The sequence below is a fragment of the Hyperolius riggenbachi genome, chromosome 12 (assembly GCF_040937935.1).
Source record: "Hyperolius riggenbachi isolate aHypRig1 chromosome 12, aHypRig1.pri, whole genome shotgun sequence".
NCBI lineage: Eukaryota > Metazoa > Chordata > Amphibia > Anura > Hyperoliidae > Hyperolius > Hyperolius riggenbachi.
Window position 1 is genome coordinate 168,855,966 of NC_090657.1, and position 16,075 is coordinate 168,872,040.

A 16,075-nucleotide genomic window follows, 5' to 3' on the forward strand; every position below is an offset into this window, starting at 1 on the left:
GACTGGCCTCTTCTAGGAAAAAGCTTCTCATCAGAGAGTTCACTGTGCTGCTCGATAACTCTCTACACCGCAACAGATTTTATTCTTAAAGGACAACTGAAGTGAGAGGGATATGGAGGCTGCCATACTGATTTCCTTTTGAACAATACTGGGTCCCTGGCTGCCCTGCTGATCCTCTGCCTCTTATACTTTTAGCCATAGACCCTTAACAAGCATGCAGCAGATCAGGTATTTCTGACATTGTCAGATCTGACGAGATAACCTGCATGCTTGATTCTGGTGTGATGCAGACACTACTGTGGCCAAAGAGATCAGCAGGGCTGCCAGGCAACTGGTATTGTTTAACAGGAAATAAATATGGCAACTTCTATCTCTCTCACTTCAGTTGTCCTTTAAGATGACCATACATCATTTAATTTTCCTGTTCAGCCCACCATTCAAGTTAATCCATTTTCCACCATTCTGATAAAATGATTATGTAACTTTTTCTAAAACAATGGAAATTGATAGATATCTCGACAAAATCGATACATTTACATCGGGCAGAATGGAAAATATCCGCCGATTGTAAAGAAATTAGCTATTGCTCATGTGATTTCAATTGACAGTATCGATTGTTCAGATTGATTAGTGAAGAAGAATCCCCAGGATCTCGCGTGCACTGTGTGGGCCACTACTCAATCGACCACATCCAATGAAGTCGATAGCTTAATTGCTGAAATGAAAATAGAGTTCTATATATGGGCACTTTTTATCAGATACTTTTCCACTATTTTTCACAATGAGCTGGAATTACAATGTATTCTCTTATAGTAACCAAATTAAATTTTGCATTGACCATGACAACCAACCAATCAGTTTTCATTTGTTGTTTCTAGTTCATTTTAGGAATATTAAACAAGATTGCTGGTTTATTCAAAAATAAGAGCAACAAATCTGGATTCAGACAACTAAAACTGTCATTCTGATTGTTTGCTCCAGTTTTGATGGATCAGCCACAATTAATATTGTTGCTATGAGCAACAGGACCACTAATCTTTCTTTCTGTAAAAGTCACCCTCAAAGAAAAAAAATTGTCTTTAGTAAAGCACAAGTAAAAAGTGATTTAGTGCAGTTTGCTTGAGTACTGCAGATGATTTTCTGTCCATTCTGGATATTGGTTTTCCGGCTATAGTATTAGAAACAGGGTTATTTATTTTACACATGACTATACAGTTGTATAGAGAGTTTGTGATTAGGCCAGACCATAGGATAGATTAGTGAATTCTAAAATAAAAAAATAGTTAATATTCTAGATGGTTAATTTTCAGATTTCCTAACAGACCGTTGTAGGTCTGAAAAGGAGGTGGTAAGACTGTACAAGCATGATTGTATGGTTGGCAACAATGGCCTGCAGGAAAACATGGCAGCCAGTCAAAAAGTCAAAGCCGCTTTTTAAGAGCAGAGAGCAAAGCTGCCTAGACAACTTATTGGGTCTCTGTTAGGACCTGGTGACCACGGACACCTCCACAAGTACTCAATGTCAATGTACAGCAGTGTTTATGGAAGGAATGGGTAGACGCTTGCAAGTGATGAAGCTAATTTATGATCAAACCCAGAGCTGTGGACATTTTGGGGTGCAATTGCTGGAAAAAGGCAGCCAGTAGTGTAACTATGGGGAAGCAGCCCCTCCGGCCACATGTGGGCCCTAAACCCTCCGAGCCAGTGTGGTACCGGTAACATATGTTACAGGTAGGTAGAGTCAAGGTGTCCACACTTGTAGATGACCCCTGTCAGTGCAGAGTACCCTGGAGAAGGGCAGTACAGAGGTATGGAGGACCCATCAAAGCTTTGTGGGGGTTCTCCGGTTAGGCTCATTCACTGCAATATGAATCTAGTGACTATGGGAAGACTCTTATAGAACAGAAGCAGGGCCTTGGTGGACACTTTGTAAGGAGTCAGAAGAGGTTTCAGGCATTCGGAATAACTTATTAGGGATACATACCGGGCACATCCACTATTCACCTGCGTATAAATAGTTCTGTTAATTGCGTATCAGTGATGCAATAACTAGACTGGCATATGTCGGAGCTGCTTCATTAGTGAGATGTGAGTTATTTTTATACTCTGAGACACCATGTGGAGATTGACACCGTAAAGGCCAGGATTCTATGTGACCGCCCAGCAGGCCGTCAGTGTCTGGTGTCCTTTCAGCAAGGATTAGGGCAGGGAAGCTCTGTGACCAGGCTTTGTGCAGTCTGGAGTCATCAGGCATAGGTCTGAGGAGAGCTGTCACAACACAGCCTTCTTCAGACAGGTGTAGGAAAGAGTGGAATGTGGAGAGCAGAAAAATGCCAAGGCCTCAAACCGGGAATAACTCTTCTGCTGCACAACTGTGGCGTATTATGAGCCTGGGAAACAACCAGCCAGGTCCCAGAGACTGGGCATCGCTGTGGAGACCATTCACATAAGGGTCCTCCATACAAGGCAAGGCTACTTGCAGCAACCTATAGGGAGCATCATAGGTTAGTATAACTGCTCTGAGCTAAGGGATCTATTATAGAAGAATGAGGCCTTCACAAACTATACTTCTCTGTAACCGGCAACTGGTGGAGTTATTCTTCTCTGACCAGAAGCTCACTTCAACTATCCAGCCAGTGGCTGGGAATTTATTCATATCTGGTCACGATCAGGATATTGAGAGGTATAGTTAAAAACCGCTAGTTATCTTCTTACTGCTTGAAATGAATAGCCAAGATGTGGTTGCCATGGGCAGCAGAGAGTAGGAATAGCCAGTATGTGGTTGCCATGGGCAGCAGACAGTTTAGTTTTCTCACATCAGTTATCTGTGTATGTTTTGATGGTCTGATCACACTATTGGCTTGGAAATGTCACATGATTCTCTAGACACACCCCAAGTGCGGTTAGCAAATGAACACGGGACTTTTCTGAAATATGGACAGGAGCTTATCTTAGTATTATTCCTACTACACGTTTATAAAGTGCTGACACGTTACTGTATTATAGAAAAGCTCACAAAGCTTATTGCACTTTTCCCAACTAATGACCCACAAGGTGTGAACCCTCCATTATTTACCACGGCATTAAAGCTTGGCTGGATGTTACATTCCAATAACAGCAGGATTTGGTTTGATTAAGCAAAATCCTCACCCAGGGAGTCTCGGATTAAAGGAAAAGGCATTTTATCTGCAGCAACCAGTCTCCCCCACATCTAGTGCCCCCTATTAAATGCCAGTCTCCCCCACATCTAGTACCCCCTATTAGATGCCAGTCTCCCCCACATCTAGTGCCCCCTATCAGATGCCAGTCTCCCCCGCATCTAGTGCCCCCTATCAGATGCTAGTCTCCCCCACATTTAGTGCCCCCTATCAGATGCCAGTCTCCCCCGCATCTAGTGCCCCCTATCAGATGCCAGTCTCCCCCGCATCTAGTGCCCCCTATCAGATGCCAGTCTCCCCCGCATCTAGTGCCCCCTATCAGATGCCAGTCTCCCCCGCATCTAGTGCCCCCTATCAGATGCCAGTCTCCCCCGCATCTAGTGCCCCCTATCAGATGCCATTCTCCCCCGCATCTAGTGCCCCCTATCAGATGCCAGTCTCCCCCGCATCTAGTGCCCCCTATCAGATGCCAGGCTCCCCCGCATCTAGTGCCCCCTATTAGATGCCAGGCTCCCCCGCATCTAGTGCCCCCTATTAGATGCCAGGCTCCCCCGCATCTAGTGCCCACTATTAGATGCCAGTCTCCTTCACATCTAGTGCCCCCTAGGAGATGCCAGTCTCCGCCACATCTAGTGCCCCCTATCAGATGCTAGTCTACCCCGCATCTAGTTCCCCCTATTAGATGCCAGTCTCCCCAGCATCTAGTTCCCCCTATTAGATGCCAGTCTCCCCCACATTTAGTGCCCCCCATCAGATGCCAGTCTCCCCCACATTTAGTGCCCCCCATCAGATGCCAGTCTCCCCCGCATCTAGTGCCCCCTATTAGATGCCAGTCTCCCCAGCATCTAGTGCCCCCTATTAGATGCCAGTCTCCCCAGCATCTAGTTCCCCCTATTAGATGCCAGTCTCCCCAGCATCTAGTGCCCCCTATTAGATGCCAGTCTCCCCCACATTTAGTGCCCCCCATCAGATGCCAGTCTCCCCCGCATCTAGTGCCCCCTATTAGATGCCAGTCTCCCCAGCATCTAGTGCCCCCTATTAGATGCCAGTCTCCCCCACATTTAGTGCCCCCCATCAGATGCCAGTCTCCCCCACATTTAGTGCCCCCTATCAGACGCCAGTCTCCCCCGCATCTAGTGCCCCTATTAGATGCCAGTCTCCCCAGCATCTAGTGCTCCCTATTAGATGCCAGTCTTCCCAGCATCTAGTGCCCCCTATCAGATGCCAGTCTCCCCCTCATTTAGTACCCCCTATTAGATGCTAGTCTCCTTCACATCTAGTGCCCCCTATTAGATGCCAGGCTCCCCCGCATCTAGTGCCCCCTATTAGATGCCAGTTTTCACCACATCCAGTGCCCCCTAAAAGATGCCAGTCTTCCCAACATCTAGTGCCCCCTATTAGTAGCCAGTCTCCTCCACATCTAGTGCCCCCTAGAAGATGCCAGTCTCCCGCACATCTAGTGCCCCCTATTAGATTATTATTATTATTTAGTATTTTTATAGCGCCGACATATTACGCAGCGCTGTACAGTGTGTGTGTGTGTGTATATATATATATATATATATATATATATATATATATATATATATATTGTCTTGTCACTAACTGTCCCTCAAAGGAGCTCACAATCTAATCCCTACCATTGCCATATGTCTATATTATGTAGTGTAAGTACTGTAGTCTAGGGCCAATTTTTTTTTTTTAGGGGGAGCCAATGAACTTATCTGTATGTTTTTGGAATCTGGGAGGAAACCAGAGTGCCCGGAGGAAACCCACGCAGACACGGAGAGAACATACAAACTCTTTGCAGATAGTGCCCTGGCTGGGATTCGAACCAGGGACCCAGCGCTGCAAGGCGAGAGAGCTAACCACTACGCCACCGTGCTGCCCAAAAATGTATTTGACAGAGTTGGTAACCGAACCCTATATGTCAGTCTCCCCAGCATCTAGTACCCCCTATAAGATGTCAGTCTCCCCAGCATCTAGTGCCCCCTATTAGATGCCAGCATAAACAACTTCGAGGTATATTACCCCACAGCCAGATCTAAAGCATGCTTCACATTTCCAATTATGATCGGCCAATCACTGGACAATTGTATCACCTACCATGTAGTATGAGAGCTTTCCTACACAATTTGTATGTAGAGAATTCAAAGTCTGTTGGCCCTCATACTACATGGAGCTTGTAAAATTGTCCAACCAAGATGTGTGTCTGGTTTCTTATGATGCACATCAATCGGCAATCTGCATTAAACAATCTCATCAAAGCTATGTCGTAGAAGGGTAAATTGAGTGAATATACTTTGTATGGATACTTTATGTTGTCCCTCTTATTAAATAAAAGTAGTAAGATTATACAATCAAGAATTGTATCATTAATTGACACCTTAAGGACTGGCACACATAAGCCAATATTCACTCCTAGTAAACGATGCAATCAGAATGTCCATACTGTCCAATCAAGTCTGCCGGAATTTGTTCAGAACACAGGATTAGTTAGAAAAGCCATCATGCATATGCAGTGTTTTTCCTTTGTAATAATCAATTTACTGATTCGTTACAATCAATTGCCTGTGAATTGGCTTGTGTATGCCAGGCCTTGACATGGATCAGCAAAGTGCATCCGGCACTGCTGATATAACTGGATTCTCCCAGGCCTGAGACTAGAGTCAGGTACTGCAAACAACATGCCACAAACACAGTAACCATGTAACAAATGCCATCTAACTCTGCTATGCCAGGCACGCCAGTCCCTGTGCTATATTAATAACACCAGTTCTGCAGGGTACACCATGAAGAAAAACATACATCACAACAGTAACAGAACCAGCAGCACGGGGTACACCATGGAGAAAAACATACATCACAACAGTAACAGAACCAGCAGCACGGGGTACACCATGGAGAAAAACATACATCACAACAGTAACAGAACCAGCAGCACAGGGTACACCATGGAGAAATACATTATAACACAACAATGAGATGGACTCACGTTTCAGGATGTTCCGTCGCTCCAGTTCCTCCACGGCTGGTCTTTGGCTGAGGCGCCTGCGGAAAAACACCAGAATCACGTTCTGAACCATGCTTGCAGAGAAGTATACGCTGGGTATAGCTGTAAATCCCTTGTTGCTGGGGATAAGGATGGAGCGAGCGGAGATCTCGGATTCCCCCTGTGTACAAAGGCTGCGCTGTACTGAGCGGTGTTCCCAGCTCTGGCTCAGGCAAGCCTTCTATACAACACTCAGAACACACCCACCTGCACTCCCCAGCCAATCAGCAGCTTGCTGTGCACATTATAAATGAGGCTTTCCCCTACTAGCAGCAACCTCCCTCTGTACTGCACAGCCACAGGTAGCACAAAGAGTCTTCTTCACACTGGTCCCAATCACTCCATCACATGAGCCCAATGATCGCTCTATGAACATCAAGCCAGTGCACGAACATAGCTGTATCACAGTGCGACATTGCCTCCCATCCAGAGAGTGACAGCAGCATGTTGTGTACATTGCTGTATGGACTAGGGAGCTCTGCTGTAAGCTGAGTACCCCAGTGTTCCATACAGCAGAGCTGCCTCCAGTCTTCTAGAGCAGAGTACCACAGTGTTATAAACAGCAGAGGTGCCCCAAGTTGTATACAGCAGAGTACCCCAGCATTACATACAGCAGAGGTGCTGCTCGCTCCCCGTATAAAAATACATAAAATACCCCATAAATTAACCCCTTACCTCCCCTACCATAGTTACCAAAATAAAACACTTGTATTTTACAGGAAAAATACACCTTTATTTACAAATAAAATATTGTCACCATACATTGTACTAGGTACTTCAACATCGTAATAACCGGGACAAATGGGCAAAAAAAAAATACATGGTAGTAGGTTTCATTTTAAAGCTATAATGGCCGAAAACTGAGAAATAGTGATTTGTTTTTTCCATTTTATTATTATTATTCCCGTTAAAATACATTAAGAATAAAATAATTCTTAGCAAAATGTACCACCCAAAGAAAGTTTAATTAGTAGCGAAAAAAACAGGATATAGATTATTCTGTTGTGATTAGTAGTAAAAGTTATTAGCGAATGAAAGGGAGGAGTGCTGAGAGGTGAAAATTGCTCTAGTCCATAAGGGCAAACACCCCCTCAGTGGTGAACTAGTATGAATAGGATATAGTGGTTTCTGGAAAATATGAATATTACCGTATATACTCGCATACAAGCCGAATTTTTGACTCCCAAAAAGGGGGCCAAAAGTTGGGGGGTCGGCTTGTATGCGAGTTGTGGGTGGTGGTCCTCGCCCACTCCCTCCGCGGCCGCCGCTGCTATTACCTGCTTTAGGCAGCGGCCGCTTCCTAATCCGGGTTCCCCTCCTCATTATGCGTACACCGTAAGTGTATCACAGCAGCGCGCCCGGCGCTGCTGCTGTGACGATGCAGGGGGCAGGAAGGAGCGGTTCCCCTGGTAACGGTGATACACATCGCCGTTACAGGAAGCCGCGCTCTTTCCTGCCCCCTGCATCGTCACAGCAGTAGCGCCGGGCGCGCTGCTGTGATACACTTACGGTGTACGCATAATGAGGAGGGGAACCCGGATTAGGAAGCGGTCGCTGACTAAAGCAGGTAATAGCAGCGGAGGCCCGCGGAGGGAGTGGGCGAGGACCACCACCCACAACTCGCATACAAGCCGACCCCCCAACAGTAAAGTACTGGCTATACTGGGCACTATACTGGCTATACTGGGCACTATACTAGCTATACTGGGCATTATACTGGGACACACTGGGGGGGGATCACGCGCCTGCACCAATCCAGCATTTCCTACCCCCGGCTTATATGGGGGTCAATCATTTTCCCCTGTTTTTTTCAGGTAAAAGTTGGGGGGTCGGCTTATATGCGAGTATATACGGTATGTCAATATTACAAGCAGAATTAGCAATTTCGATGCTGCAGAGATATTGGCTGGTGAATTAAAATAGAATTGGTGTACTTTCATGTCAGGGACTTGCTTTTCCCCTCCCACCATCCAAGCCTTCCTGTTGGAGCGGTCAAAGGACAACTGAAGTGAGAGGGATATGGAGGCTGACATATTTATTTTCTTTTTAAACAATGCACTTTGCTTGCTGCTGATCCTCTGCCTCTAATAATTTTAGCCATAGACCCTGAACAAGCATGCAGCAGATAAGGTGTTTCTGACTGAAGGGTGACTGCATTTGCCAAATGCTTGTTTAAATTGTGTGATTCAGACACTTCTGCAGACAAAGATATCATCAGGATGCCAGGTAGCTAGTATTGGTTAAAAGAGCATCATATCCCTTTCAGTTCAGGTGTCCTTTAAGATCTATGAGAGATGTAATGATTCCATATGCAATAGCTGTAAGATTCACCCCTCCCCCCCACAACAAACCATCTCTGCTACCAGCACAGTCACATTAGCCAATTATTGGCCAATTTTACCACCTCCGTGTAATATGAGACTTACCTAAACAATCAGTTCATGGTATTCAAAATCTACTGCTCCGCACACTACATGGGGATGGTAAAACTGGCCAATCATTGGGCAATCAAAATTGGATGTGTACCAAAACAAACAATACCAAGCGCTAGGCAATGTATATGGATTGTAATTACCCCGAGAAACAGGGGAGCCTCACAGTGGTAGCAAATATCCACAAAACCCAAAATATCCACTGAAGTCTAAAAAAACAATCACTATTTATTGGAAACTGCATACAAAAACCCCCATAAACCCAATAAAAGAGCAGCCTGTGATGTAAGTAACACCGAATACACAGCCGGCATGTCACACACACTACACACATCACACACACCCACGCAAACCGTCCTTTTAACTCCCGGGAGTGATGAACACCATCATCATAAATCCTTAGATCAAGAGGTCTGCTGGGAGGTGTAGTTCAGAAACAGCTCTTCGTAAATTTGCTGGACATTAATTACAGCTCACAGTCCTGTATCCAACTGCTCAGTATGGACACCAAACTAAGATACAGTTCAATGCAGCAAAAGCAGGCGGCCAGGGAGCTTGAAGCATAAGCGAAGCAAGCAGGCAGACACACAACAGCGTACACAAGAGGGCTCTTACCACCTCCTGTGAGTGCTCCACGGTGCCCCGGAGGGCTCTCACCATCTCAACAGGGCAACCACCGTGATGATAGACACTTGAACGGCATCCTCTCTGCCAGGCTTGAGCTGAAAAGGACTGTCCCCACTTCTCTGCTATCGCCAACGCCGCCACTATTGGCGTCCAGTTCCACGCTGTTTCCGAGTGTGTGCAGCCGTGACGTCACCACGCTGCTCACTAGCCGTGACTAGTATCGCCCGCCTATCCGGGCTTCGTCAGACGGTCATGTGAGCGGCACCGTCAAGTTCCTTTTAAAGTCTCTTAATACCTCCTCCTTCACATCATGGCCACTCCCGCGTCAGAGCGGATTGGTTCTTCATTGTAGAGGAGACACTTTCCCCATATAAGGAACACGTACAATAATATTAAACGTAAGTCCAAGCGTAACCATAAGCTCCAAGTGCTACAGTTGTCTGCCTAACTCATCTACATTAAGGGGCTTGCATGATCATATTTATTATTAAGGCAACATCTCCCAAGTGATTTAAGTTCACATTACTAAGAAATGTATCACAGGCATTCATAGAGGGGGCACATCCTACTTCTACCTAAGCTACTACAGTGGAGCACGGCAACACAGCATCATCAAAGACACGTCACTCACACCAGGCACACAATTACGTTGGTAGAAAAGGTGCTAGCGGTAAGTCTGAATTTGGCCCCTCAGGTATAACAGTATTCAATCTGAAGATCCAACTAGATTCCATTTGACGTAATCTTCTGTCAAGATCCCCTCCCCTGGTGGCAATCTGCATCTTAACAATGCCTTTAAACCTCAGGCAATCAGGATTCTTATCATGGTATAACTTGAAGTGTAAAGGTCCGTACACACGCCGGACTGGAGGCAACGACGGGTCCGTCGTCACCTCCCGCTGGGTGGGCGTTCCAGCGACAGTCCGGCGTGTGTACAGTCTGTCGGCGGACTGATACGGCTTGTGTACGGACCTTTAGCCTAAAGGGCTTGTCTCATCACCTGCTTTTATGTTTCCAACATGTTGTTGTATGCGCTGTTTAATCATTTGTGTGGTCTTACCAATATATTTTAAACCGCACGGACATTCGATCATATATATTATAAATCTACTTTCACAGTTAATAAACGTCCGAATATCGTACGATCGTCTTGATCTCGCGTCAGTAATCACGTTAGATAGATGAACTAGGTGACAGACACTACACTTGGCGCATGGAAACATCCCCAAAGGCCGCGTAGAGGGACCCAACCACATTCTTGTCGATTGTCTCGTTACTGTGCAAAATTCCAATTGCACTAACATGTCGCGAAGGTTGGGAGCCCTCTTAGCCGCCATTTTAGGGTAGTCTCCAACCACCTATTATTTTAGGATCCAACCTCAGGATGTGCCAGTGCTTAGCTAGCACCCTCCTGAGCTTTTTTCCAATGCATGCCATACTGGGTAATCAGGTGAAGGTTGTCATCCTTTTGCTTTCCCCCCTTTGGTAGCCTGTAGCAACAATGTGTCCCTTGGTGTCACATCACTTCGAGACCTTGCCCGATCCAAAACTTCCTCTCCATACCCTCGTCTGGAAAATCTGCTGCACATCTCATCAGCCTCCCTTGTATAGTCATTCTCTCTGCTGCAGTTGCGCCTGACCCGCAACAACTGGCCAACTGGAATGCCCTGCAGAAGAGAGGGTGGATGGAAGCTAGAGGCATGCAGCAGAGTATTCCCTGCCGTCGGTTTTCGGTAAGTCACCGTCCTAAGTTTATTTGTATCCTTCTTACTGATTTCATTGTCGTCGATGGTGTATGTGAGTACAATGTTTCTCTCGTTCATATTCAACTGATCCAAGAATACACCCAGTTCTTCCCTTGTACCCCGCCAGACCACGAAGACGTCATCAATATAACGAATCCAGGCCGGATGTGTGTACCAGGCTTTAGACTAGAAGTAATCCACTAGAAAGAGTGGGGAAAGTTATAATAACTGAAATAAATAATAATGCAGCCAATTACCTTCAAAAGTTACATAATTCGTGAAATTAAGTCCACCTGTATGGTTTGTAAGTGTCATAGGACCTGTCAGCTACTTAGAAATGCCCTAAAGGCTTCAACACCACCAAGCAAGAGGCATCACACCATGAAGACCAAGGAGCTCTCCAAACATTGCTAAGCAAGAGGCATCACACCATAAAGGCCAAGGAGCTCTCCAAACATTGCTAAGCAAGAGGCGTCACACCATAAAGACCAATGAGCTCTCCAAACACCACCAAGCAAGAGGCATCACACCATAAAGACCTAGGAGCTCTCCAAAACACCACCAAGCAAGAGGCATCACACCATTAAGACCAAGGAGCTCTCCAAACATTGCTAAGCAAGAGGCGTCACAACATGAAGACTAAGGAACTCTCCAAACATTGCTAAGCAAGAAGCATCACACCATGAGGACCAAGGAGCTCTCCAAACACCGCTTTGTACATTGCTGCCCATAATTATTCATACCTCCACTTTGAAACATCAATTCGGATTATGTCCTTGCCAGCTTGAGGACATGCTGGCATCCGTCTTGTTTGGACTTTGACGCTGATTCCTCGACTCTAAAATCAAGAACTTAGCCATTTTCCTCCACAAAAGGACATTTTCACCTGACTTAAGTATACGTTTATTTTCTTCCCTGGTTTATTTTTTACACTGGGTTATCACTGTCTAATTTTTACTTTTAATGATTTTCTGTATATAATATTTATATTGCATTTATTAATAAAAACGACTCTAAAGTCATTTATTGATTTCTCAGCTAAACCTACTATTCAGCCACACAGAACGAATCCTAGCTTTCTGAAGATTCGCTACCGAGAAGTGTTGTTATTAGCCAGAATAGCCTGTTAACCGTTTTTACCTGCAGGTCTAATGCTGGGCATACACGGCTCGTGTTTTATTATCAAATCGAGCCGCTGATGGCTCGATTGATAGTATCCAACGTGTCCGATCACCGCGCAGGATCGATACCTCGCTCGATCCCCGCGGACGGACAATGGAAGAAACTAAGCGCCGATTAGGAAGTGCCCGTGGAGACGAGCGGGAATCGATCCACGTGGACTAGCGGGGACGCGCCGGCATCGAGCCAGCGGCTTGATTCCGGCGCACAAACGAGCCGTGTATGCCCAGCATTAGAGTAAGTCAATGGGCTTCTCTGTCCTATTGGTCACATGCCCCCTGGTGGCCGGACCGCACAATGCCTTTCATCCGGTTTCAGCACACAGACCATCCAAACTTGTGGACTCAATCGATGAGCTGAAACCGCTGTAATTTTGGCAGCAGACCGATCAGAAGGAGACGTGCGAACTATGAAACCAAAATACTAGGCTGCCACCATCTCTGTTGGGACAGAGAAGCCCACTCTGGCTGACTCCTAGTCCTGCAGATAAAAAACTGTTAAAAACACACTCTATTCTTGCTAATAACAGCACTGCGTAATATGTTGGCGCTTTATGAATCCAATAAATAAATAAAAATACCCCTGGCAAATTTTGACTTAGTTACTTTCATTCAACCAGTAAGCAAGTTTGCATAAGTTCGCATACGAACCACTCAGGCCATCTCTAGTCATGGTCATGCTGAAATGTCAATTGGTGGCCAAGGCAAAGTTTCTCTGCAGACTACCTGATGTTGTCGTTGAGAATCCTCATGTATTACTCTTTTTTCATGATGCCGTTTACTGCGATTAGGTTCCCTGGTCCATTGGCTGAAAAAACAACCCCAAAGAATTTGGTTCTTACCACCATGTTTGAAAGTGGGGATGGTGTTCTTTGGGTTCAAGGCTTTTTTACGCCAAATGAAGGAAACATCATTGTGACCAAACAATTCAATTTTTGTTTCACAGAAGACCAGAAGTTTTCTTCTTTGTCCAGATGAGCATTTGCAAAGGCCAAGCAAACTTTTGTGTGCCTTATCTGGAGAAGTGGTGTCCTCTTTGTTCTGCATCAGTGGAATCTAGCAGTGTGCAGTGTCCGTTGTATTGTCTGCCTTGAGACATTGCCACCAGCAGAGCCCAGATTCATCAAGATGGCCTTGGTGGTGATCCTTGGATTCTTTATCACCTCTCTCACTATACTCCTGGCCAGCACAGGTTTCACTTTTGGCTTCCGACCATGTCCTCTGAGATTTTCCACAGTGCAGAACATCTTGTATTTTTTAATACTACTTTGCACTGTAGCCACTGGAACTGGAAAATATTTAGAAATGGCCTTTTAGCCCTTTCCTGACTTGTGAGCAGCCACAATGCGCAGCCGCAGGTCCTCACTTAGCTCCTTTGTAGTTGGTTTGTGGACAATCATGGCTAAGACAGAGAGCTGCTATTTTTCACCTGTTGAAATAAAATCGCTGTTCCCAATTAATAAGTGTAATTAGGATGCTTTAGAACAGCTTGGACTATTTGGAATGGTATAGAACTTTGGATTTCCCCACAGACTGTGACAGTTTGTGAAGGGTATGAATAATTTTGGACTGGACACTTTTTACTCAAATTTAAATAAACTGAGAAATGTTTTTTCCATAATGCCTTTTGTACATCATCTCATCTTTTGGGAGACACCTATGTCATTTCCCATCAAAACATTACTTGCTAGTTTAATAAAAGTAACTTTGTCAAAATTTGCCAGGGGTATGAATAATTATGGGCAGCACTGTAAGAGGCGACACACCATGAAGACCAAGGAGCTCCCCAAACACCACTAAGCAAGAGGCAACACACCATGAAGACCAAGGAGCTCTCCAAACACCACAAAGCAAGAGGCAACACACCATAAAGATGAAGGAGCTGCAAACACCACTAAGCAAGAGGCAACACACCATGAAGACCAAGGAGCTCTCCAAACACCACTAAGCAAGAGGCAACACACCATGAAGACCAAGCAGCTCTCGAAACAAGTCAGTGAAAAAGTTGTTGAAAATTACAAGTCGGGTTGGGTTATAAGAAAAAAAATATCCAAAGCTTTTAATATCCCCTGAAGCACCATCAAATCCATCATCATCAAATGGAAAGTATATAGTATTACAACAAAACCTTCCAAGAGAGGGATGCCCACCAAAACTCACAGACCGGGCAAGGAGAGCTTTAATCAGAGAGGCAGCACAGAGACCAAAGTTAACCCTGCAGAGGACTGGAGTATCTGGCCATAGGACCACAATGCGCCATACACTCCATAGAGCTTGGCTTTATGGAAGAGTGGCCTGAAAAAAAGCCATTACTTAGCACTAAAAAAAAAATTATAAAGACACGTTTTGAGTTTGCCAAAAGGCATGTGGGCAACCCCCCATATATGGAGGAACATACTTTTCAGCCACAAGGAAAATGCTATGTCTGGAGCAAACCCAACACATCCCATCACCCCGAGTACACCATCACCACAGTGAAACATGCTGTGGGGAGTGACTGGGAAACTGGTCTGAATCAAGAGACAGATGGATGGTGACCTGAGACTAGGGTAGAGGTTCACCTTCCAGCAGGACAATCACTCGAAGAATACTGCTAAAGCAAACCTTGTATGGTTAATGGCTGGTTTACACTGGCTTCTGCTCGGCAGAAAAGCATTTAGCGGCTTCCGGCAGCGTGCAGAGTTTTTCACTCCCGCAGGGGGACATGTTAAAGCGATCCTGGAATCTACGTATTGCTTCCAGAATCACCTAAGCTCAGGGTAGACAGCACAATGGGGATAAAAATGCAGTGTTTGCATGGAGGGTAAACTACGGTTTTGGCACTGCCCATTTATTTAAATGGGCAAAACTTAACAAGCACCGTGGCTTTTTACAGCCTGGGAAACGTCCATGTGAACCAACCCTTAACCTCCTGAGCGTTACGCCACTCAGGAGGTTTTGCTGGCTCCTTATAAAACTATTAGTTTATGTGGATGAATAATATGTTAGCCAGCACTAAGCTAGCTAGTACAAGTGTGCACAACCCCCCTGATCCATCTGCTTATACATTAACCAGCCTGGTTCAAGCAATCGGCGCAGCCTTCCCACACAGCTCCAGTCTTCTCTATGGGGCGGATCATACATCACTTCATGCGCAGACCCGATCCTCCTCATAGAGAAGACCGGAGCTGTGCGGGGAGGCTGCGCCGATCGATGGAACTAGGCTGGCCAATGCATAAGCGAGGGGTTGTGCACACTTATACTAGCTAGCTTTGTGCTAGCTAACACCTTATGCATCCATATAGCTGATGTAATAGTTTTGTGGAGGGGGAGGGGGCGACTCCTTAGACCCAACCTCTTGAGCGGCATGCCCGACACAGTGTTAAGGAGGTTAAGGGTAAGTAAGCATGTTGGAATGGCCTAGTAAAAGTCCAGACCTCAATCCACTAGAAAATCTGTGATCAGACTTGAAGATTGCTGTTCACAAGTGAAAACCATCCAACAGGAGAAGCCAGAGCAGTTTTGCCTTTAAGGAATGGGCAAAAATCCCAGTCTCTACACGTAATTGGCCAGGGACGAGGAAACTATATCTTATCCCCACCCCTTTTTCAACCACCCAGATTTATTTTTGTCTGCTTTAACTTTTTTTAAAAAATAAATTACCAATCAGAAAGTTCCCCCATTCATACGTATAAAACAGTCATCGGTTCTCAGACAATGAGTGGGACATTGGCAATTATCTTGCCATAGCTACATACCACCACCTGTATTTATGGAACAGTTTATTTTACACATCCATTTAAAAGTTCAACTGTAAAAAATGTATCCGCGATACCATTAGCTGGTGCCAATGAACAAACTTTACTTCACAAGTAGTTTCACCTTTTCCTTTTAAAAAGAGACT

General features: G+C 45.4%; 1 protein-coding gene across 1 annotated transcript in view; it reads right to left on the reverse strand.

The window, feature by feature from the left end:
• PHACTR3 (phosphatase and actin regulator 3) overlaps nucleotides 1-16,075 on the reverse strand; it is a 199,290-nt gene that overhangs the window by 11,454 nt on the left and 171,761 nt on the right. Inside the window, exon 8 of the mRNA XM_068264249.1 lies at nucleotides 6,154-6,209. Within this exon, the coding sequence (XP_068120350.1) occupies nucleotides 6,154-6,209 (56 nt within the window). The remainder of the gene's footprint in view (nucleotides 1-6,153; nucleotides 6,210-16,075) is intronic.